The sequence below is a fragment of the Bidens hawaiensis genome, unplaced genomic scaffold, assembly GCF_021521415.1.
Source record: "Bidens hawaiensis isolate Kalapana, Puna unplaced genomic scaffold, B.hawaiensis_p1.1 tig00040825_1, whole genome shotgun sequence".
Lineage (NCBI taxonomy): Eukaryota > Viridiplantae > Streptophyta > Magnoliopsida > Asterales > Asteraceae > Bidens > Bidens hawaiensis.
The window spans coordinates 22,064-47,211 of record NW_027505683.1 but is presented as its reverse complement, the minus strand read 5'-3'; the positions used below and the strand labels follow the sequence as shown (position 1 = coordinate 47,211).

The following is a 25,148-nucleotide window of genomic DNA, read 5'->3' as shown; positions in this document are numbered from 1 at the left end:
TTTAGGATTGACTTTTTCAGTTTTATACACACCCCAACCTTCTTCGACTGTAAGTATATGGCGTCTCTCTCTTTAATTCTGCTTTTAAGACATCATCATAACTAGGGATGAGCATCATAAGCTTGGTATTGGTATCAAAAATTGTCAAAATGGGTAGCGTCACCCAAAATTGCTCAGTGCGTACAGATACAAAGGCAACAGAAACCTCGAAAAGCGGGTACCATTTGTTCATCCATAGTCATAAGTCATAACCCCCCCCCCCCTTTTTCAACTGGCCCTTTTTTTAAAACTCTTTACGTTTGCTCAGGCCCAACCCAACAATATTACAAAATAAACCCAAGTCTAGCCCACAAGTTCAAAATTAATAATGTAGCCCACAAGCTCAATATTACAAAACCGGTTTTAAACTCAAACCAAACTGGTTTATAAACCGAACCGATTTGGTCAACGGCTGGTCAAAACCAGTTTGACTCAAACCGGTTCAGTAAATAAACCGGTTTAGAAGCAAGATAGGCCGGCTTGGTCACGTCGGTTTGGTTCGGTTTATAAACCAGTTTTAAATCGGTTTTCCTCAAACCAGTTCGGTTTTAAAACCGGTTTTGTATATCTTAAGAGGAACCGGTCCTGAAACTGGCGGTTTGGAAACCGGTTTTAAACTCAAACCGGTTCGATTTAGTTTGCCTAAAACCGGTCCCAAACATGTTTTTTTACACCTCTATCTACTTTCCATCAATTGTTTTCCAATGTCTTTGATATTGACTTAGAAAATGAACATAAACTTAAGCTTCTACTTTATATAATTTCATCACTCTAGTTCGTTGTCTCCTAAAACCTACAAATTTCAACATATACTAAATAAGCATCGGTTCATGTAAATTTGATAATTAAATGCCTAAAATAGTAAAAAGTCCCTTCTAAATCATGTTTAAGATTACTAAAACCAGAAAATGCCATCACGAGCTAGCTTGGGTGGTCATATAGGAGAAAACCACTGTCAGAGGATTCGAACTCAGGTAAGAAATGATTAACATAGGAGCGTCATTTCAGGACATATCAGTCAAATTAACGCGGTTCACAAAATAAAACGAAAAAATAGCCAAATTTGGCTGGTCCAATATGGTGTCCAGCTGCTTAGCCTTTTCCCTTTTTACCTAACTACCCCTACATATTAATTGTCACATAATAAATGAAAGCAAAAATGGACCCATATAAGGTCATGCATGTCACAAAACTATGAATGCAACCTTTTTGTTTGAAATTAAACAGCTGTAAACACCCAAAATGCAGTTAAGAGCCTAACAATTATCCTGCTTTATTCCAAACATGTCATGATCAACACCTATAATCTTATAATTATTATTAAAAACAATATATATTAAAATTGACCAAAATACAAAAAATATTATTAATAAAGTTTAATGATATATATATGTCACAATAATAAGTTTGGGACATTGAGAGACACTGGTTCTATTCTCACACTTGCTTCTAGTCCCACATGCATTGTAAAATTATTCTGAATGAAATACAATTCAATAGTATGTTAATTGTATAACCCCACAATGCAACCACCTAAGTGAAGTAAATAAAGAAAATAATCTCGGTTCGGACTAAAGGGCATAGTCTGATGATATTAACATGTTGGATAAGATATTGGCATTCTAAGCGGTGAAAATTCAAATCTTATGAGTAACAAAAATAAATAAAAAAGACGTTAAAATAAATTCAGTTCGTCAAGAGACTGAGAGAGACTGAAAGACACAAATATTTATATATTTTGCTAGATTATGAATATTATTCAGATAGGGTGAAGTTAAATAAAAAACCAGTTTTAAGTATAAAGACGTAGAGTCACGTATAATAGGTACAAAAGTGATTTGCTTGTTTAATCGTGTTACGTAATATGTACGTTTAAAATTTACAAATGTTTAAATAATTCTTTTAGTTAGTTATTATTGGTTATATATTGAACATTCCTCTAATCAAATGTTTGCATAGTGTTTGAATCAAATACAAGCGAAAATTGGCATGCGAAGTGTGCGAAGTGAAAAAGAAGTTCACGTGGTGCCGTGGTGGTGAAACCGTAATTACTAAGAATAAACTAATTACACTAAAGCAAAATACATGTATTTATAATCACGTTAATTTTCAAGTTTAGCACATTTGTTATTACTCATGTATTTTGTTGCAACATAATTACTCTATTCATATTAATTACGAATTTATCACCACACGTTCTTTTCTATTCACTTTGCAAGGCATTTACGTAGGAATATTTAGCGATGGGTTTTTTCGTTGATGAAATTTTGTTGTAGATGTATAAAAGTGTAAGTTAAATATAATAAATCTATAAAACTTTAGTGAAATTGCCATTTGTAAAATGAATTAATGGCATCATTAGTTATAAATACACATACTAGATAATACTAGATTAAAGTGGTTATTTTATTTTATTTTTATAAAATTTTCACATGTATTTATTTTTTAAATAAGTACCAACAATAATTTAAATTAAAAAAAAACCATTAAATCTAGCCACCATTAAAACAGCCAAGCAACCTAGGAAAACATGTATATAAACCAAACCACCCCTTCCAACTATCAATGTAGCATTCTAAACTCCAAGAAAATGACATTTTTGCATCAAAGGTTTGTTCTTTCATGTTTACTCATGTTTACATGTTCCCAAGTGCTCCCCGTTTCGTCTCGAGGGCCGATTTATAAGCCCCCAAGCGTCGAGCGACTAACGGACCGTTTCCATTCCACACCGGTTGATGGGAAAATGACAACTTTTTTTGGAGCATCACACATTCATATGAAAAGCAACGGGTCATATGCGGATATTGTTTTAGATAAAACTTCAGGTAAAAACGATCATTATAAATTTATAATTGCATATTTATTGACAATATTGTAACACCCCGACCAAAGGCGGATTATACATCGGGGCGCCACATATTGCTTCATTACTCGCGACACTATTGGTGTCAATATTTATTAATACACATTTTATCGCGCACGCGCAGCGGGGAAAATAAAGTACATAAATCAAACATAAATCAATATATTATAAATTATAACATTCAAACAACATTAACTTGTCTTGATACATTTTAATTCTAGGTCCAAAAGTAAAAACGTCCTACGTGTCCTTAAGCTCCCAAAACAGCTACTGCAAACCTGAACATGTGTTAAAATAAACGTCAAACACTTGCGTGTTGGTGAGAAATCAAGTTTAATAGATAATCATAGATAATCACAGTAAATCTGCGCGCAACACGTGTATGTCTAGAGTTTAACAAGGGTGTAATCAGATTGTGATCAAGCCTAAGATAGTTCATAGATCATAGTTCAATCCATGCTCCCAATTGAGCATAAAAACGAGAAAACATCTGTGCAAGTGTAAACAAAGAAAACCGTAAACGATAGGTCTCCCGTGTTCAACTAATGGTACCAACGGAACTGCGGAATAGGCCGAACAAAGCGGTTAATGATACACATACAAATAAACAGCCAAGTAAACGTCCTCAACACATGGGATACTGCGCGACTAAAGTTCAAAAACAAGTTTAAGACTCAAGTTTTGTATGAACACATGAACATCCCAAAGCATTTAAAATAAAAAGGGATTAGATACGAGATAACTCACTTGATAAACGATGCGGTGATAGATATGCAAGAATCAACTCTTAAACAAGCAAAGTTAACCTATAATTAAGATTATTGTTTTAATGATTTGTTTTAAGTCTTGATTATAAGTTAGCATAATTAATAAGTAAATTATTATATATAATATATATTACCGGAAAAGCAGGAAGAACAAGGAGGAAGACGGAGGCAGAGAGGAAGACGGCAGAGAGAGCAAGGAGCAAGAGAACAGGAGAGATTAAGTGTTGGTGTGTGATGTGTTAGGAAAAATAATACTATTATTTATAGAGAAACCCTAGGAGACATAATCCCTAGAAAAAGGGGAAAAGATCTCAAAAAGCAAAAGATTCCAAAAGCAAAAGATATCAAAAGATATGGCAGCTGCAGGGGGCAAGATAAAGCTGTCAGCGAACAGCAAAAAGGCATGGGCAGGTCAGATAAAGGTACTGGTCAAGCATGGCAAAAGCAGATTTCAAAAGATAATGTCAGTCACTTTTTCTACCAACCAATGGGGGTTGGTACGCATGCTGCGCCGAAAGTAACTATTCAGACATTAGATAGGTTAGGTCAACAGCACAGAAGATAAGACAACACAAAGCATACAGGCTGGAATAAACAGAAGATACAAGGGTTAAGCGCGGGAAGGCTGAGTGCGCGAGCGCGAAGGCTGGCACAACAACCCTTGCGCACTGCGGGAAGAATCACAAATCCTTAGCGTGCTGCGTGAAGAACAAGAATTCTAAGCGCATCGCGGGAAGAACATACATTCTTAGCGTATTGCGGGAAGAACATGCATTCTTAGCGCGCTGCGAGAAGAGTTCTCTTCACGCATCGCAGGAACAAGATGTCTTCACGCAGGCTTCCATGTAAGGAGTCTGGCGCGTGGAGCTGCAGACATCCTTAGGCGGGAAGAACTAAAGGACAAGCAAAGAGGAGGGAAACAAGGCGTAAGGGCGGGACGGCGACAAGAGGGAAAAGAAGGCGGAAAGAGAGAAGGAAGAGGGACGGGACGGCGGAAAGAAAGAGAGAGAGAGGCGGGAAGGAAAATATATATTATTATTAAAAGTAAAATATAAGTATAAATATTAAATAATAAAAGAGAGATCGGGTCAGAGAAACGGGTACCTGGGTCGGGTCGGATCGGGGCAGATGTCACAGTCTCCCCTACTTTAAGAAATTTCGTCCCGAAATTTATCTCGAAGTAGGTTGCGCAGAGAACAGGTGCGGGTACTTGATCTTCATTTGATCTTCCCTTTCCCATGTAAACTCGGCTCCGCGCTTGGACTCCCAGCGAACTTTCACGATAGGGATACGACTGCGCTTGGTTTGCTTTACCTCGCGATCCATAATCTCAACAGGCTTCTCAACGAAATGCATAGATTCATCAACTTGAACTTCATCAAGTGGAATGTGAAGGTTCTCGTCAGCTAAACACTTCTTGAGATTGGAAACATGGAACGTTGGATGCACATTACTGAGCGCGGGCGGCAGGTCAAGTCTGTAGGCAACTTTTCCCACACGCGCGAGAATCTTGAATGGACCAACATAACGAGAAGCAAGCTTACCCTTCTTCCCAAAGCGGACAACACCTTTCCAAGGCGACACTTTGAGGAGAACAAGATCACCAACTTGAAACTCGAGAGGCTTCCGCCTACGATCTGCGTAACTCTTCTGTCGGCTTCTGGCAGTCAGCAGATGATCACGGATCTTGGCGATTTTATCGGTTGTCTCTTGAACAAGTTCGGGTCCTGTGATTTGAGTTTCACCCACTTCGCTCCAACAAATCGGGGAGCGGCATTTACGACCGTAAAGTGCTTCAAATGGGGCCATACCGATACTGGAATGATAGCTGTTGTTATAAGAAAACTCGATCAAAGGCAGGTGTGAATCCCAATTACCTCCAAAATCAAGAACACAAGATCGGAGCATATCCTCAAGAGTTTGAATAGTTCGCTCAGACTGACCGTCAGTCTGAGGATGATATGCCGTACTCATGTCCAAGCGAGTTCCTAGTGCAGATTGGAGAGATTTCCAAAAGCGAGATATAAAACGGCCATCGCGATCGGATATGATGCTCAAAGGAGTACCATGGCGGCAGACAATTTCCTTGACATAAAGCTGCGCGAGATGCTCAACACGGTAGTTTTCACGAATGGGCAGAAAGTGAGCAGATTTAGTCAATCGATCCACTATTACCCAAATGCTATCATGTTTGCTTGCTGTCAAAGGTAACTTGGTAATAAAGTCCATCGCTACACATTCCCATTTCCACGTAGGAATTTCTGGTTGTTCGAGCAAACCAGACGGGCGTTGGTGTTCAGCTTTTACTTTAGAACAAGTCAGACATTTAGCTACGAACACAGCAATATCCTTTTTCATACCGGGCCACCAATAAGTTATGCGCAAATCCTTGTACATCTTATCAGCGCCAGGATGAATAGAATACCGAGATTTGTGCGCTTCACTCAGGATATCAGCGCGAAGATTCTCATCAAAGGGGATCCAGATGCGATTAAGATAGCAGAGAATTCCACTCAGATTAGGGACAAAGAGTGCTTCCGCGCCACACGCTAACTCGGCGCGAAGATTACCATTACTGATGGATGCGCGCTGCGCGTCACGAATACGCGATTCAAGGTTGCTTTGAATCGGCGCGAAGTGAAGCTGGGTGCGCGGCAAGATGCAGTTAAGTTGGCAGGGTTTTCGGCTGAGCGCATCGGCTACCACATTAGCCTTACCAGGATGATACCGGATCTCACAATCGTAATCGCTGATGAGTTCGTTCCATCGGCGTTGCCTCATGTTAAGTTCCTTCTGATCAAAGATGTGCTGAAGGCTTTTATGGTCAGTGTAAAGGATACACTTAGTACCATAAAGGTAGTGTCTCCAGATCTTCAAGGCAAAAACAACTGCACCAAGTTCGAGATCGTGAGTTGTATAATTCCTTTCATGAACCTTGAGTTGCCTCGATGCGTAAGCGATAACCTTGCCTCGTTGCATAAGAACACAACCGAGACCTTGGTTGGAGGCATCGCAGTACACGACAAAATCATCATTACCCTCAGGTAGCGCAAGAACAGGAGCTTCACACAACAATCGCTTGAGCGTCAGAAAGGCTTCTTCTTGCTTCGAGCCCCAAATATACGGTTTACCTTTGTGCGTCAGAGCTGTTAAAGGCAAAGCGATCTTTGAGAAGTTCGAAATGAAACGCCGGTAATAACCAGCTAAGCCCAGAAAGGAACGGATCTCAGAAGGAGAGGATGGCGTAATCCAGTTCTTGATTGCTTCAATCTTGGATGGGTCGACATGAATACCCATCTTGTTCACAACATGACCAAGAAACTGTACTTCATCAGACCAAAATTCACACTTGGAAAGCTTAGCATAGAGTTGCTCGGCTCTAAGCTTCTGCAACACCAACCGAAGATGTTGCTCATGCTCGGCCTTGGTCTTAGAATACACCAGAACATCATCGATAAACACGATCACGAATTTATCCAAGAAAGGCCTACACACCCGATTCATTAGATCCATGAAAACGGCGGGTGCGTTGGTTAGGCCGAAGGACATGACCAAGAATTCAAAATGGCCATAACGAGTACGAAAAGCAGTCTTCGGAACATCTTCATCGCGGATACGCAACTGGTGATAACCAGAGCGGAGATCAATCTTCGAGAAACAGGAGGCACCTTGGAGTTGATCAAAGAGGTCGTCAATACGCGGTAAGGGATACCGGTTCTTAATGGTGAGTTTGTTCAACTCGCGGTAATCAATACACATGCGAAACGATCCATCTTTCTTTTTAACGAACAACACCGGAGCACCCCAGGGCGAAGAGCTAGGGCGAATGAATCCTTTAGCAGTCAACTCTTGGAGTTGGCTGGCCAATTCTTGCATCTCAGCGGGTGCAAGACGGTAAGGAGATTTAGCAACGGGGGAAGCACCAGGGACAAGATCAACACGAAACTCGACTTCACGAGCGGGAGGGATACCAGGAAGATCATCAGGAAAAACTTCAGGGAAATCACGCACAACAGGGATATCGCGAAGCTTCTTTCCTTCATCGGGTTTAACCACATGGGCCAAGAATGCAACACACTTCTTCCGCATGAGTCTTTGGGCTTCGGCGCAAGACATAAGCTTAAGACCACTGGAGGGTTTTTCGCCGTAGATATGAAGATCACCATTTTCTCGAGGAATGCGAATCAATTTCTTGGCGCAAATAACTTCGGCGCGATTATGCGAGAGCCAATCCATACCAATGATAACATCAAAACTTCCAAGAGGCATAGGGATAAGGTCGATTAGAAAATCGTTTTCGTTAAGGTTAAGCGTGCAATTTTTAATTACCGAGTTTATTAAAACAGTTTCGCCATTAGCCAATTCAACTGAAAAATCTTCTTTTAAGTCGTTGTGCGGTTGCGCAAGCTTCTGCTCGAAGGCGCGAGAGATAAAACTTCGATCGGCGCCAGTATCAAAAAGCATAGATGCATAAAATCCGTTAAGCAAGAATGTACCATTAACTACGTCGTTATTCGCTTGCGCTTGGTGCGCGGTTATGTTAAAAGCTCGGCCACGCGTCACTTGGTTCGAAATTTGGTTCACCGGATTCGCTTGAGTAAGCTGAACTTGTAGCCTTGGGCACGCGTTCCGGAAATGACTTGGATCACCGCAGTTAAAGCACGATCTGGGTCGTGGGTTTTGGTAAGTTGGCTGTGGGTTCTGCGGGTAAGCTGGTGGTGTTGGCGCAATCGGATTGGAGGGAGGGGTTCTACAGTACTCAACGGAGTGACCTACGCGGCCACATCGGTTACATTGTCGACATGGGACTTGAGGTGGGTGATGAAGTCTACAGGTTGGGCAAAAGGGTTGGTTTCCTGTGTAAGGTTTCTTAGTTGGCGGGGCAGGGAGTGCGGGATTGGTTAAGGCATAGTTGTGGACTACAGGAGGTGCTGGGTAGGTTGACAGTGGGTTAGGCGCGTAAACTGGAGGTTGATAAATGGGTTGTTGGACAATGGGCGGGTTGGTAAGCGCATAGGCTTGTCTGCGCCTACGTTTCTGGTTATGGTTTGAGGGTTCTGGTTTGGTTTCTGTTGGTTCAGGGACAGTCTTGGTGGGTTTGGTCTTCTCAGTTCCCCGCAGGAACAGGGTTCCTGCTCTGACATGGTTGTCGCTGAGCACAGCGGCCAATTCGATGGCGTCAGAGAGGGTAACTGGGTTTCTGGCCCATACAGAATCTTGAATTTCCATGGGGAGACCCCCAAGGAATTTCTCGATGGCTCGGCGGGTAGGGGTAACAAGGTGAGGGACCAGTAAGCTTAGCTCGTGGAAGCGCGTCGCGTACTCGCGCGCTTCACCGCTGTATTGCTTCAAGTTCCAGAATTCTTCCTCCAGGCGCTTAACTTCGTTTGGAGGGCAGAATTCTCGCGTAAGAATTTCCTTGAATTCCTCCCATGTCATGCTAGAAGCAGCCTCTGCGCCACGCGCATGAGCTACTCCATTCCACCATGTAAGCGCTCTGGATTCCAGGACACTGGAAGCATATAGGGTTCGTCTTTCTGAGGGGCATTGGGTATGGAGGAAAGTGTTTTCAATCTTTTCGAGCCATTGGAGCATCACGGTGGCTCCCTCGAGACCTGTGAACTTCGGAGGGTTACCCGCATTAAAGGACTTAATGTTATAACTGGAGGTATTAGCATTGTTTTGGCTCAAAGCTTGGGCTATTGCGGCGGCCATTTCCTGGGAACGTTGCTGTCTACGCATGCGCGAGGCTTCTCTTCTCTGAAATCGGCGAGATAGCGGAGGCATTCTATAAAAATTTTAATTTTAGTTAATATCTTGGTTTTAGCGCAAAGTTTTAATCTTATAAAGCTTGGTTTCGCAGAGTTAGATACTATCAAAAGTTAAAGTAAAATAAATGATCCTAAATGCAGACTTAATAAAGGTAACAAATTCGAATCAAGAATCGACAATTCATGTATCACCATGACTTTTCAATCCTCAATATAAAACATACAAGAAAATGAGTATTGGAGGTTGACAATTCATGTATCACCATGACTTTTCAAGTCTCCAACCTCAGAACATAATCGTAAATGGAAATTGAAAATCAACTATTCATGTATCACCATGACTTTTCGGATTTTCAATCCCAACAAACGAATATGTAAGTAAAATCAATAAAAATCGAAATTCACAAAAATCGAAATATCGCGGAATAAAACATAAAATCATATACTGCGCAAGTGCGAGCATATTCATAAATAACGAGTAATTAACAATAAGCGCGCAAACATGAGATTTCTCTCATGCGCGAGAAGGGACTCTTAGGTATTCTAGGCCGTTACATCTAACCACCTATCCTAAAGTCAACGAGCTCTGATACCAATCTGTAACACCCCGACCAAAGGCGGATTATACATCGGGGCGCCACATATTGCTTCATTACTCGCGACACTATTGGTGTCAATATTTATTAATACACATTTTATCGCGCACGCGCAGCGGGGAAAATAAAGTACATAAATCAAACATAAATCAATATATTATAAATTATAACATTCAAACAACATTAACTTGTCTTGATACATTTTAATTCTAGGTCCAAAAGTAAAAACGTCCTACGTGTCCTTAAGCTCCCAAAACAGCTACTGCAAACCTGAACATGTGTTAAAATAAACGTCAAACACTTGCGTGTTGGTGAGAAATCAAGTTTAATAGATAATCATAGATAATCACAGTAAATCTGCGCGCAACACGTGTATGTCTAGAGTTTAACAAGGGTGTAATCAGATTGTGATCAAGCCTAAGATAGTTCATAGATCATAGTTCAATCCATGCTCCCAATTGAGCATAAAAACGAGAAAACATCTGTGCAAGTGTAAACAAAGAAAACCGTAAACGATAGGTCTCCCGTGTTCAACTAATGGTACCAACGGAACTGCGGAATAGGCCGAACAAAGCGGTTAATGATACACATACAAATAAACAGCCAAGTAAACGTCCTCAACACATGGGATACTGCGCGACTAAAGTTCAAAAACAAGTTTAAGACTCAAGTTTTGTATGAACACATGAACATCCCAAAGCATTTAAAATAAAAAGGGATTAGATACGAGATAACTCACTTGATAAACGATGCGGTGATAGATATGCAAGAATCAACTCTTAAACAAGCAAAGTTAACCTATAATTAAGATTATTGTTTTAATGATTTGTTTTAAGTCTTGATTATAAGTTAGCATAATTAATAAGTAAATTATTATATATAATATATATTACCGGAAAAGCAGGAAGAACAAGGAGGAAGACGGAGGCAGAGAGGAAGACGGCAGAGAGAGCAAGGAGCAAGAGAACAGGAGAGATTAAGTGTTGGTGTGTGATGTGTTAGGAAAAATAATACTATTATTTATAGAGAAACCCTAGGAGACATAATCCCTAGAAAAAGGGGAAAAGATCTCAAAAAGCAAAAGATTCCAAAAGCAAAAGATATCAAAAGATATGGCAGCTGCAGGGGGCAAGATAAAGCTGTCAGCGAACAGCAAAAAGGCATGGGCAGGTCAGATAAAGGTACTGGTCAAGCATGGCAAAAGCAGATTTCAAAAGATAATGTCAGTCACTTTTTCTACCAACCAATGGGGGTTGGTACGCATGCTGCGCCGAAAGTAACTATTCAGACATTAGATAGGTTAGGTCAACAGCACAGAAGATAAGACAACACAAAGCATACAGGCTGGAATAAACAGAAGATACAAGGGTTAAGCGCGGGAAGGCTGAGTGCGCGAGCGCGAAGGCTGGCACAACAACCCTTGCGCACTGCGGGAAGAATCACAAATCCTTAGCGTGCTGCGTGAAGAACAAGAATTCTAAGCGCATCGCGGGAAGAACATACATTCTTAGCGTATTGCGGGAAGAACATGCATTCTTAGCGCGCTGCGAGAAGAGTTCTCTTCACGCATCGCAGGAACAAGATGTCTTCACGCAGGCTTCCATGTAAGGAGTCTGGCGCGTGGAGCTGCAGACATCCTTAGGCGGGAAGAACTAAAGGACAAGCAAAGAGGAGGGAAACAAGGCGTAAGGGCGGGACGGCGACAAGAGGGAAAAGAAGGCGGAAAGAGAGAAGGAAGAGGGACGGGACGGCGGAAAGAAAGAGAGAGAGAGGCGGGAAGGAAAATATATATTATTATTAAAAGTAAAATATAAGTATAAATATTAAATAATAAAAGAGAGATCGGGTCAGAGAAACGGGTACCTGGGTCGGGTCGGATCGGGGCAGATGTCACAAATATGTTGTGTTCTTAACTTTGATTTGCTGATTTTCGGGTTTTGGCTTTAGGTTCGGGTTTGGTTTCAAAATATAGGTACCATCATGGATTCTTTAGTGTTGCAATAAAGCTACCGACGGGGGACACGTCGGGAGTAGTGCTAGCTTTCTACGTGAGTTTTTTTCTTTACGACATGTCTATTATAAGTATGTCTGAATGAAAATGACTAGAATGCCTTTACTGTTGTTAATTATCAGATGTCTAATGCTGACGTTTTTCCACACAACCATGACGAGATTGACTTTGAATTACTTGGGCATGTGAAGAGAAGACAATGGGTTCTTCAAACAAATATTTATGGGAATGGGAGTGTCAAAACAGGAAGAGAAGAAAAGTTTTACCTTTGGTTTGACCCTACACAAGAGTTTCATCAATATAGCATGTTGTGGAATACCCATCACATAGTGTAAGTTTCATTATTATCTAAGTTTAACCATGGTTTTACACTGAGTATAGATGATACAAGTAGAGGTGTTTTTTGGGTTTTAAGTCGGGTTATTCGAATTTCAATGTTTTAAATCTAGACCTGAATACCAACCCGAATCTCTCGCGGGTCTTTTTGGGTTCAGGTTGACTTAATCAGGTTTGGAGTATCTAAGAAACTAAAAAATAATAATAATTAAAAAAGATACATCGCTAGAACTAAAGCGACATATTCTTCTTTACTCGTAGAGCAATTAACCAAATAATAAACAAACATAACCCAATAAAATTACATATTCTTTGATTATGGTTGCTATTAGCCTTAAATCGAAAACATATATAAACAATAAACAATTAATCAACCATAATAGGTGGGATGAGAGCGGGTAGAACAGGTGGGATTTTTTGTGCTTATACAGCTATACATAATAATAATAATAATAATAATAATAATAATAATAATAATAATAATAATAATAATAATACGGTGCCTATACATTTATACATAATAATAACATAAGGTTTTAAAACAAAATATTTCTTCAGGTTTTTTTGGTTAACCTAAGAATTTTAAACTAGATTCATTAACCAACCTAAATTACTTCTATTCGGGTTTAGGTTAGTTGGATTTGGGTTTTCTCGACTCGAGTTTCGGTTAAAAGTGACCACCTTAGTTACAGGGTTGTTTGCACATTCAAACAAACTTTGAACTCGGAGTGATTTATTTTACCTCTAAAATTTTATAGGTTGCTTGTCACACATGTAATCAATTAAATTCATGCTCATTCTTTATTTCTTTATAAAACAGGTTTCTAGCAGACAATATACCAATAAGAGAAGTAATTCACAACCAAGCATCATCGTCTTTATATCCATCAAAGCCAATGTCATTATACACGACCATATGGGACGGTTCAAAGTGGGCCACACACGGTGGAAAATACCCCGTTAACTATAGATACGCACCATTTGTCGCATCATTGGGAGAACTTAAAGCAGAAGGTTGTTTGACGCCTAAAACAAACTCAACGTCTATAGACTCATGCTCAAAGAGTCCAACTTTTTTGTCCTCGGACCCTGTTGAAGGAGACGAGTACATAAAGCTAACGAGCCAACAAACCGTTGGTCTAAAGTGGGCTCGATCTAAACATATGTTTTACTCTTATTGTAAAGATACTTCAAGATACAAAGTTCTTCCAGCAGAATGCAAAGCTTAGTTAGAAGCTAGAACCTAATTGTTTGGTCATATATGTTTATTATTGTTTCATCTATAGTTTGGTCATATATAAAGCATACAACTATTGTAACTACAAGTATACCATACATTGGATTGTTATATTGTTACATGTTATTTCTTTATTTTAAATTATAGGTCTAATAATAACAAATAAAAAAGATTAATGCAACTCTTTGATTGAGTTCGTAAATATATTTTGGAACGAGACAAAATGAACTGTAAACACTCTAGCTTGAATAGGTTCTGAGTTTTTTTTATAAAACTTTAGGATTATGCTAAACGTACCTCACATTTTCTTACTTGACGCACCCGTTTCAACTTATCATATAATTGACATTATCCCTTTTCACACTAACAAAGAATAACCCTTGTTTTCGGTTCAATTTGCAGTTTTACAAAGTATGATTTTGATTCAAGCCGAGCAACCCAAATAAACCGAATAACAAACAATGCGTGAGTTTTTTACGTATCCTAACCCTGCTAGAGTTTCAGCCAAACCCAATTTAGTAACAAACAATAGTCTAAAGTATAAAAAAAGGTTATAAAAAATAAAAAAATAGCTTATTCAATTTTAACCAAAAGCTAAATTATTCAATACATCTTTTATTACGTTCGAATAAATCCCAAACCAAATAACCGACATGAATAACCCTTGAAAACCTCATTGTAGGAGTGTTCTTTAGGTTTTGGACTGCTTAAAAATGATCCAATAACCGACCTATTTAAAGTTCGGGTTGATCGGGTTCATGCTATTTGGATTCGGCCTAGCCCAGGTCAGTTTGTTCGGTTTTCGGTTTTGAATATGAAATAATTTTTTTATTTCATAAAATGTCATCTTGACACTACCAAAATATCAATAAAATTCTAAAATCATTTGACAATATAATATGATAATGCTCAAAAGTCTTGAAACTTAATATTCCAAGTACCAAAGAATCCAAACAACTACGCATCTATATAGAAAATACAATAAAGTTCGGGTTGGTTGGGGTCAGGTTATTTGGGTTATAGTTTTTAAGGTACCTTCTAATTTAAGTTCAAATGACTACATATTCGAATAAGATTTCAGGTTTTGAGTAAAAACGACAGTCTACCGTAACAAAATATACTTTTAACTAGAGGCGTGCAAATAAACCGGATTGACCCGGAAACTAAATCGGTTTGAAACCGATTATGTAGAAATTGGTTTGGAACCGATTTAAACCGTAGGTTTGGAACCAATTTGTAACTATCTCCACGAAAACGAGTTCTAATATGAAACTGACAAAAAACTGGTCAAAACCCGAATCAAAACGATCATAACCCGAACTGAAACTGATTGCAACCTGGTCAAGAAGCCGGTTTCAACCCGAACCAAACCGATGATAAACCGGTTTTGACTTTTGTTAGACAAACCGAACCGTTTTTGAGTTTTAAACTGGTTTATGCACCTCTATTCTCAAGTATTTTATTCAAGTTCGGATAAAATACTAGATACTAGATAATTTTAGATGGTGGATCAAGCCAGTGGATTGGTTACCTACCAAATAAAAGGTCTGTTCGGGAAAACCATCTAATTCTTCGGAAAGAATTAACTAAAAGCCTCTAATTGTTTCTGCTAAACCAACATATTTTCTCTGAAAACCTGTTAAGACTTCTGCTACGAAAAACGGTTGTGATTAGTATATTCTTTTAACCAACAAAATATACTTTTAACCAACCCAAATTTATATTATTTTATTATCCATAATAAAAGCAAAAGATTTTACCATGATAACACTACCAAATTCCAAAACCCTAATCAAGTAGCATATCATTAGCTTCCGCTTTTATATATTCCAATAAACCCCCAAAACCAGTAAAAAAAGATATTATTATTATTATTATTATTATTATTATTATTATTATTATTATCACACACGCGTCTTTCGTAAGCAGAATCTCCATCACTCTGCTCATTTCACACACACTATATTACGTTAGGGTTTACAATCACACACACATATACACATAATGACTGAACAGAACGGTGCCGCCGCCACCACCGCCGCCGCCGTCAATGGTGGTGGAAGCATATCGGCTATTATCCCTGGGTGGTTCTCAGAGATTAGCCCAATGTGGCCTGGTCAGTTTCCTATTATTATTATTATTATCTAGTTTAGTTCTATTTGATTATTATATATTGTATACAGAGTACTCTGTTCTTATAATTTTATTGTATATTTGTATTATTAAGCTGGAGCTCGGCTAGTGCTTGGCTCGCTTGTTTATTATTTCATAATTAATTTTTATACGTTTTTAATTAGTTTTATATATTTTGAGAAAAAAACGCTTAAGCTCAAGCTCGACCCGAGTTCATGTAGCACCTTAAACATGCATTCAAAGTTTCAAACTCAAGCTTGGCTCGGTCTCGGCTTGTTTATTATTTAGTAATTAAATTATGTACGTTTTTTTAGTTGTTTTTATATATCTTGACAAAAACCTTAAATGAGCTTAAGCTCGACTTGAGCTCGTGTAGCACGTTAAACAAGCCAAAGCTCGGCTCGAGCTTGGCTTGCAGTGTGAAGACTGAAGTTAATACATAGAAGTACAAAATAGGTAAAACTTATTAAAATACACAAGGCTTGAGCTCGGGTTTGATAGCAAAACGAGCTTTATTTGAGGCTCGGGCTTTTTATAGATTCGATCTCGAGTAGCTCGTAAGCGGCTTGGCTCGTTTGCATATATAGTTTTTAGGCCAATATTTATGCATGTATTGGTTGTATGTTAAAACATATAGATAAATCTGACAGGTTATATATCATCATCATTTTCATGGATAGCTCTTTATAGAATTTATTATTATTATTACTATTATTATTTTTATATATATGTTGGGTTGATTGTAGGGTAGTTAATAACTTGAATAAATATACTATTTCTGTTTTTTTATTTAATTAATCATTGGGTATATGTTCTGTTGTTATTAACACACAGGATTGACAAAGTGATAACTGATAACTGCTTTTTCACTTAAGATGGTTGAATATAGGCTTGGTTTAAAAAAGCGTTAGGCGAGGCGAGGCGTTTTGGTTCAAAAATCCGAAGCGCTAAGCGCTAGGCGCGAAGCAAGAGCTTCACGTATGTGAGGCGCTCAATATAAAAATTACTAAAAATTAATTATGCATGACATATTTTACTTGAAAATCAATCATAAAGATAAAACATATTTGTAAAACTAAACATGAATACTTAATACGTAGGTTAAACATTATAAAAACATATTTAGAAGTTGCAAAACACTTAAATTCTTAGAGTAAAAAGTAAAAGGTATAGTAAAAAGTAATAATGAAGTTGCAAAACACTCTAATTTGGACTGAATCACATGAGGCGCTGCCTCAAGCGCCTCACGCCTCGCCAGCTAATGCGTCGCCTCAGGGCGCCTCATGTATTTTAGCGCCTTACGTAAAATAAGGCGTTTTCAAAAACGCCTCGGGCGCGCCTTTTTAAACCAAGAATATAGGACACTACTAATAATGGATTACATTATTTTATTTTTATCAAATTAGAATAAAGATTCCTCATAGAGGAAGTTTGCTGTTTAATGATTATTTTGTGTTATTTATCTCATGTTGATGCAAATAATGATGCAAATGTAATTCACTTATTTGATTGCTTTGGTTGCTTCTGTTCAGAATTCTAAATCCTTTTGTCGTTTTTTAATTTGAATTTCATCACTGAAAATGCATGTAATGAATAATGATATTATGTTTTGATGGTAGCATGGTGTGTAATTCTTATTTTTTAATAATGTACTTTGTGTTGACTTGCAAGCATTTCTTTATTCAAAAATAAAATTGGATTCTGTGCACTTGGGGTGTTATGATTACTGGACATTATAAGCTCTCACTGATACATGTGAATAGAAAATCAAATTGTCAATTTAGTTGAGCATGTGCTTAAAGTTGTGCAGCAATAATCATTCATGTTGTCTAGTACTCACTTTTTAAAGTAATTTTTTTTAAATATTTGACTTTTGTGAGAATAACAGATTGATAAATATTTAATAAAATTTGTATGGACTTACCTCTGCCATATGAAATCTAATGCTTTTTAGTCTTTAAAATAATCATCTGTTGACTTTTTGTTGACCTTTCTGGTACATGCAGGAGAAGCACACTCTTTGAAGGTTGAAAAGATACTATTTCAGGGCAAATCTGATTACCAAGATGTTATGGTGTTTCAGGTATTTTATTTTTAAAAACATATTACTTCAATTATTTGTTTTAATAGTTGGTTATTTGATTTCTACTTGCTTTAGTCTGCAACATATGGGAAAGTTCTTGTTTTGGATGGTGTTATTCAACTTACTGAAAGAGATGAATGTGCATATCAAGAAATGATTACTCATCTCCCACTTTGTTCAATTCCTAACCCGAAAAGGGTAATTTTATTTTGTTAGTTTGCTAAACATACAAGTTTTTCATTTATTTGGATTAATTTCACATTTAATATTTTTTTTATTTGCAGGTTTTGGTTATTGGAGGTGGAGACGGTGGTGTCTTGCGTGAAGTGGCTCGCCATTCTTCAGTCGAGCATATTGATATATGTGAGATTGATAAAATGGTAGTTGATGTGAGTCATCATGACCTTTTTTTAACTTTATTTTTTTTAGTTATTTTCTATTTGATTTTGCTTAAGATATCAATATACTTTTCATATATTACCTTTTAGTCATTCTTTGTAAACTAATGAACACAAACGCAGCATGTTCGTGTACGTTTGTTTAAATAAACAAACGGGGTTTTCTTGTTCGTGTTCGCTTATTATAGTATAATAAGAATGGTTCACAAATTTAAAGAACAGACACAGCTGAACATAGATGAAAGGCAATAAGTAACGATAAAAGCAATTAAAAGTAAATGCTAACAACAATGTGTCAGGGACTAAAAGTTTGTTTAAAGCTAAAATGTAACGAGCCTAAAAAGTAAATGAAAACTAAAGAGCATCAATGAACGAACATTCACGACCCCAGGTGAACAAAAGAGACATGCGAACATGTTCTGATGTTTGTTCGTTTAACTACATGAACAACAAATTGTGTCCCTGTTCTCGTCTGTTAATTAAATAAGTGGACTTTCTGCCAAACAGTTCACAAACGGTTCATGAATGTTCGGTTTGTTTACAGGCCTAGACTTTTGTGTACCATTGGCATTTTTATTCTGTAGATTTGATGTTAACATTATATATATATATAGATAAATATTGAATCTTGGTGCCACATAAAAAAACTTCAATTTCAAGAACAACTATTTAAGTAATTATTTAGAAGCCACTATCAGTAACTATCTCTTGCTGTAGTGGTTTATCAATTGCACCTTGAAACTTTCAATTCATTTCACCTCTTGTTCGCTCACTTTCGAAACCCTGTAGTGGGTTTTTTTAAAGCTTTTTTTTTGGCTTCTTAATTAATGTTTTGCCAATTGCCATGTAATGTTTTTAGAAGATAATAGATGCTTTTTCTTAACGAAAAAAAAACATAGGTAATTTATTGAAAGATGTATGCTTTTTAACTTACTAAATTATGTTAACCATTTTAGTAGCGTTAGCATCGCTATCGTCTAAATTCATGATGGTTGCGTGAATTTTTTTAATACGTTAGTTGTATTTTAGGGTTGACGAATTTAATTTATTTTTTTGTTTAGTTCTCGTGTCGTACCGATACCGATCGAATTCTCGTCAATTTGTAGCCACACTGTGCGTGTTTTACGAACCAACTACACATCGTTTTAGACATGTTTGTTTTATCACAAGTCTATTTCACATTGTGTGGGGTTTGTCAACCTACTACATGTCATTTTACACATGCTTTTATCACAAGTCTATTCGATTGTCAACACTATTCTAGCCGTATACTAAATTTCTTTTTGGGTTTGTTGTCACCGTAACGAATCTAACCGATACCGACCGAATACGTGTCTTGTGCTGCCGCAACGCGGCGGTTTATTACCTAGTTTTATATAAAGTCAACCTTTTTGACCGCTGGATTGTTGCGTACAAAATGAAATGCATCTGATGACGTGATTTATTTTCTTTTTTTACAGGTTTCTAAAGAATATTTCCCTGATGTAGCTATTGGTTATGAAGATCCTCGTGTCACACTCCATGTTGGCGATGGTATACACACACAACAAAATATTGTTTTGTAACATATAATCTTTATATATTAATAAAGTAAAGACTTGATGTTATATAATTAAATATCAGGAGTTGCATTTCTAAAGGCTGCTCAAGAAGGAAGTTATGATGCTGTTATAGTTGACTCTTCAGATCCAATAGGTATAGCATTTTGACCCGTTTACCTAAAATGGGCCTGTTCAGGTCAAATACTCATATGAGTAGACCGAGTCAAACGGGCTGAGTTGTTCATTTTTTAATTTCAGGGCCTGCACAAGAACTATTTGAGAAACCATTTTTTGAGTTGGTTGCAAAAGCGCTTCGTCCAGGTGGCGTTATGTGTACTCAAGCTGAAAGCATATGGCTTCACATGGATATTATTGAGAATATTGTTGCAAATTGTCGCCAGATCTTTAAAGGTTCGGTTAACTATGCATGGACCACAGTTCCTACATATCCAAGGTAATATTAACAGAATTTTTGATATTTTTTATTATTTTTTTTGTGAAATTATTTAAATCTTTCCAATATTTGATTCAAACTTGACTTCAGTGGGGTCATTGGGTTTATGGTATGTTCAACCGAGGGACCCGAAGTTGATTTCAAGAACCCGATCAACCCGATAGATGAAAAGGAAAACCAAAGCAAATCTACTGTACCCTTGAAGTTCTACAACCGCGAGGTATTTTTCAGTTATTTTCAGATTATATTAATTCTTAATTTGGCATTCGGAAATGCTTATTAAACCTGCTTATTTATTTATTTATTTATTTTTTCCTTCTCTCTTTATTGGTTTTCTAAAATAGCAGTCTGGAATAAGCAACTTCAACTGCTTATTTCACTTAAATCAAAATGTGCTTTTACACCTTTTTCTGATTTTAGCAACTATTTTTTCTTTTTTAATTAGACGCGAAATTGAAACAAACTTATAATTCATTTTTAACTTATTTTTCTTTGTGCCACTGATCACAAATGCTATATGCCAGCTGCCACATATGCAGAATAATTTTTATGTGAAAAAACAATTGGAAAACAAATTTTAAAAATTGTCATAAAATTTCACAAATTTCTAAAAATTGACATGCTTATTAGTTGCTACAGTTGTTAAAAAACAGCAATTTGTCGTTAAAATCGAAAATATAGAGTAAACTGGTTTATATTTTGCGTCTAATTGGATGTTAGATTATCTGTTTTAAAACTATTGAATGGTTTCTGCATACAGATTCACGCAGCTGCGTTTTGCTTGCCTTCGTTTGCCAAGAAGGTGATCGAGTCCAAAAAGTGAAGTCAGAAATCTATATAATAAAAATTAAGCAGCGAAAGGCAAAACAGTTCATGTAAAGTTTCCTGGCTTCCAATTGTTGATTGAAGAATGTTCGGTTCGTTCGTCGTCAAGATCAATCTGAAACAGAATAATATGAAGTTTTGTGTCGGTAACCGGGTAATGGTTCCGGGTCATAATTTTAGTAAGTTTTTGGTATCTGTTAGTACTTCAAAATTTTAAGTTTCAGCCCATGAGATGCATATAAGCATCATTTATGTTGTGTACTATTTATTTTATTTCCATAGATTTATTGTGGGGACTTTTTATTTATAAAACCCAATCTTTTGGGCTTATGTTTTTCATTTTTTTTTAATTTATTAATGTGTAATTGTGTTGGGCTTCTATGTGGGCCTTTATATTCTATAGACCAAGTGATGAAAAATGGTCTTTTGGGCTGAAGAACCTCCTAAACAAAATGTTTTCATGTAAACTAATAATAACTGGCACGTTTTAGCGTTTTAGCTTGCTATAGAAAGTCGATGACGTAAAACAAACCGATTGAAATTATAATTCGATGTAAACATTGAATATAGAAAATCGATAGCATTTTAGCGTTTTTTATGTAAACCCAATTTTATATGTAAAGAACTGCGAAAGTGTGATAAATACTTACATATTTATTTGGCATTAAACAGCTTTGATATTTTGATTTAGTTAACCTTTGTTTAAGCGATGTGAGAGAAAGACTCGATTACTCTTCATTGGATGTAAACGTCGACGGACTTGAGTTTTCAAATTCGATAAATGTATATCTTTGTCATAGATCTATGTAGACTTGATCATTTGATATGAAATTTACAAACAAATATTGTGATGATCATTTCATATGTAAACTTATCCTTAGAAACTAGATTTAAATGGTTACAAAATAGTATGAAGTCATTAATGGTCTTTTTTTACAATAGTCAATAAAAGGATGAAAAAAAAATTATTTTTAAACTTTTAAACTTTTGATTGGTTATTTTATGGGTTGTCCTTGGTGGGCCCATTCTCTTCTCATAATACCATGATGATAAAAAAAATGGTTGAAAATTTGTTTAGCCCAAGTTTGACCATTTATCATGACTTATTGTACGACACTCAAAAAGCTAGCATCAGAAGCTTCCTTACATTAATCATTTGTACCAATGTACAACACATGTAACCATCTTCACCTGTATAACTTCTTTTGAGTACTTTTATATTCCCTTATTTTTATTTTTTTATTTATTTAAATTAAGTATTGTATAGAATACAATTTACAGTTTTATTATATATTTATTATTGAAAAGAACCTAAAATTTGTTTATAGTTACAATTATATGGTTAGTTTTATATTTATTTTATTTAAATTAAATATTGTATAGAATACAATTTACACTATTATTGTTGTAATTATTATCTAATCATCATCATCGTACTCAGTATATCCCACCAATAGCAAAGCTATGGTAGGGTCTGAGGAGGGTAAGATGTAGACAGCCTTACCTCTACCCTATAAGGATAGAGAGGCTGCTTTCGGTGAGACCCCCGGCTCGATAGTAGTTTTGCATCAAGCCTTGGACATAAGGCACATAGCACTCAATCATCGGGACACCGGCTGATCGATGCATGTACCCTTGTCTTTCGGCTATCAACGCCACTACATGATGCCTGATTAACCGTCCGTCACTTTTAACGTTATTTTCACGAGATTAGTAAAATAACGTCAAAATTAGTGCAATTTCACTTTTGCCCACCCGAGGGTTCACACATATATACATCATATGTGCGCACCACAAGCAGGGCTAGTAATTTGTGTATAGTTACAATTATACGGTTAAAAACAAGTCTTAGGATGAACTATAACAAGTATCTTAATCTAAATCAACACATTGCCGCGTATAATAAAGTACATTTTACATGCGTTCTTAATTTTCCCTCTCTTTTTACTTCTCCGGATATAAAATTAAAACAAAAATTTATAACTTATTTTAAAAAAAACCTTGTATAGTGTAAAATTTAAACTTGACCTTAACTTATAAAGTCACCATGTCACGCGTATATCATTCTTTTGAAATCAATTCTAACTTTTATATACATATATATAGGGGAATGTTAACGTACAAATGAAATTAATGTGCTAAACATGATAATCAAGTAGAGTAATCATATATACAAGTAGAGTAATTACGTAATTACTCTATGATAATTACTCTGTGATGTAATTACGTAATTACTCTACTTGTATATATAATTACTCTATTTGATTCTCACGTTTATCACGTTAATTTCATTTGTATTTGATTCAAACCATACACACACACATTACTAAAAAGAACCAAAAACTATTTTTAGTTACAATTTTATGGTTAACACGAGTCTTAGAGGATGAACTATCAGAAGTCTCTAATCAACATACTCGCATTATTATCTATAAGCTTGTCAATTATATGTTTAGATCACACGTCTTTCATGTGCATAATCGGATAATTATTCTAAGTATCTTTTCAGACGCACAATCATTACCTCATTTTCTTAATTATCCGTTTCTTTTTTGTACTTACTGGATATAAAGTTAATATAAAGCTAAAATAAATAATTAAAGTCCAAAAATTGAAGAATATGATGGGAAGGAAGCCTAACATGATAACGATAAGTGGGTCCAAAAGGGTATCAAAATATCCTAGTGGATTAAGGTAGTGTGTTTATCATCATGTACTAGATTCATGAATACTATATTGGTGCTATGAACTTTTGACCATATATATCCATTCTTCCACCATTATCATGTATGTTGTTTTCGAGTCGTGAGAAGTTTAAATCGTGTTTAAATCGGTAATAACACGACAATTGACTTGACTCGACAATACGACAAGTTAATCTGACAAGATAATTCCAACGAAATCATAAACATGAGCTTGTACTCGACTTCTATCCAACTCAAGCTAAGTTATGGCTCAACGTGTTGACTTGTTTCTAGGCTTTACTATTGTTTAACTATGTATTTTATAAAAACATTAAAACAATATGTTAATAAAATTATCAAAATATCGTCACAATACCAAACTATTAATATAAAAAAACTGGCTACTTTATACGAGCTTAAGAGCTGTCTACTTAAGCCAAATCATGTATGCCGCGAACAAAAATTAATCGATTTTACCTATTACAAATGAAAATTATGTGTTATTATTGGAATGCACAATCAGATTAGTGCCATGAGTTTATTGGGTTAGTTAGGGTGTTTACTTATTTAATCGTAAACCCTAATTAACCCAATAAACCGTAGGCCCTAATCTGATCATGCATTCCAATAATAACACATAATTTTCGTTTATCATATACACCACTAAACTAAAAATAGTTAAAACTTACCCCTCAAAACTTAATAATAACTTATTTACTTAACAAAGTTCATATAACAAAAGTTACAAATTATCCCCTTTTCTATATTTATGAGTTATGACATGTATGCCATTCCTTTATCCAAGTATTTAAATTATGAAAACTCAATTGTATAAATCTATTAAAAATGTATTTAATTAAACAAGTATATATGAAATGAAATCTAACTTTTTTCTAAAGTAAATGGGATATTATGCAAGTGTTTAGAAATTAAAAGTATATAATAATTGTCTCTAAATAAATATATAAATAATAATTTTTTTTAAGATTACAATTTTTTTTTATTATTATAAGCAACGTCCATCATTTTCCATTTTTAGGAAGGAGGAACACATCTATTAAATCATTCATGCCAATGCATGCATCTTTTTATGACTATAATATATAAATACATAATGCATTAACTTTATATTATATCAATATAGTCACACTCGAAGTAAAATGAAGCCATCTAAATAATTAAATGATGCCCATGTTTTCCTTTACGTTAGAAGATAAGGTTTTTACTAATATAAATATTTGTTACACATAAATTTATATGTAAACAAATAATAACCCCTCATACTTGTAGGCGACACGAATACACGAATGAGTGTTTTACGACAAATATGATGGTCGTACCAGCTACCTATTTTTTTGCAAATATAGCAAACAAAATTTCGACTTAAAACTGACGACAAAGTCATATGTG

General features: G+C 36.1%; 2 protein-coding genes across 2 annotated transcripts; both read left to right on the top strand.

Moving 5' to 3' along the window:
* The first annotated feature begins 2,544 nt into the window (after positions 1-2,544).
* On the top strand, positions 2,545-13,653 carry LOC143614726 (putative xyloglucan endotransglucosylase/hydrolase protein 33). The gene is made up of 4 exons (XM_077088076.1): positions 2,545-2,864; positions 11,984-12,084; positions 12,170-12,378; positions 13,204-13,653. The coding sequence occupies exons 1-4, from the start codon at positions 2,570-2,572 to the stop codon at positions 13,610-13,612; spliced, it is 1,014 nt and encodes a 337-aa protein (XP_076944191.1). The 5' UTR covers positions 2,545-2,569; the 3' UTR covers positions 13,613-13,653.
* A 1,803-nt stretch (positions 13,654-15,456) lies between these two features.
* Positions 15,457-21,388, top strand: LOC143614727 (spermidine synthase 1-like). Its single transcript, XM_077088077.1, has 9 exons — positions 15,457-15,736; positions 17,760-17,836; positions 17,912-18,034; positions 18,121-18,225; positions 19,695-19,767; positions 19,858-19,929; positions 20,034-20,229; positions 20,320-20,449; positions 20,990-21,388. The coding sequence occupies exons 1-9, from the start codon at positions 15,625-15,627 to the stop codon at positions 21,050-21,052; spliced, it is 951 nt and encodes a 316-aa protein (XP_076944192.1). The 5' UTR covers positions 15,457-15,624; the 3' UTR covers positions 21,053-21,388.
* Positions 21,389-25,148: the final 3,760 nt, after the last annotated feature.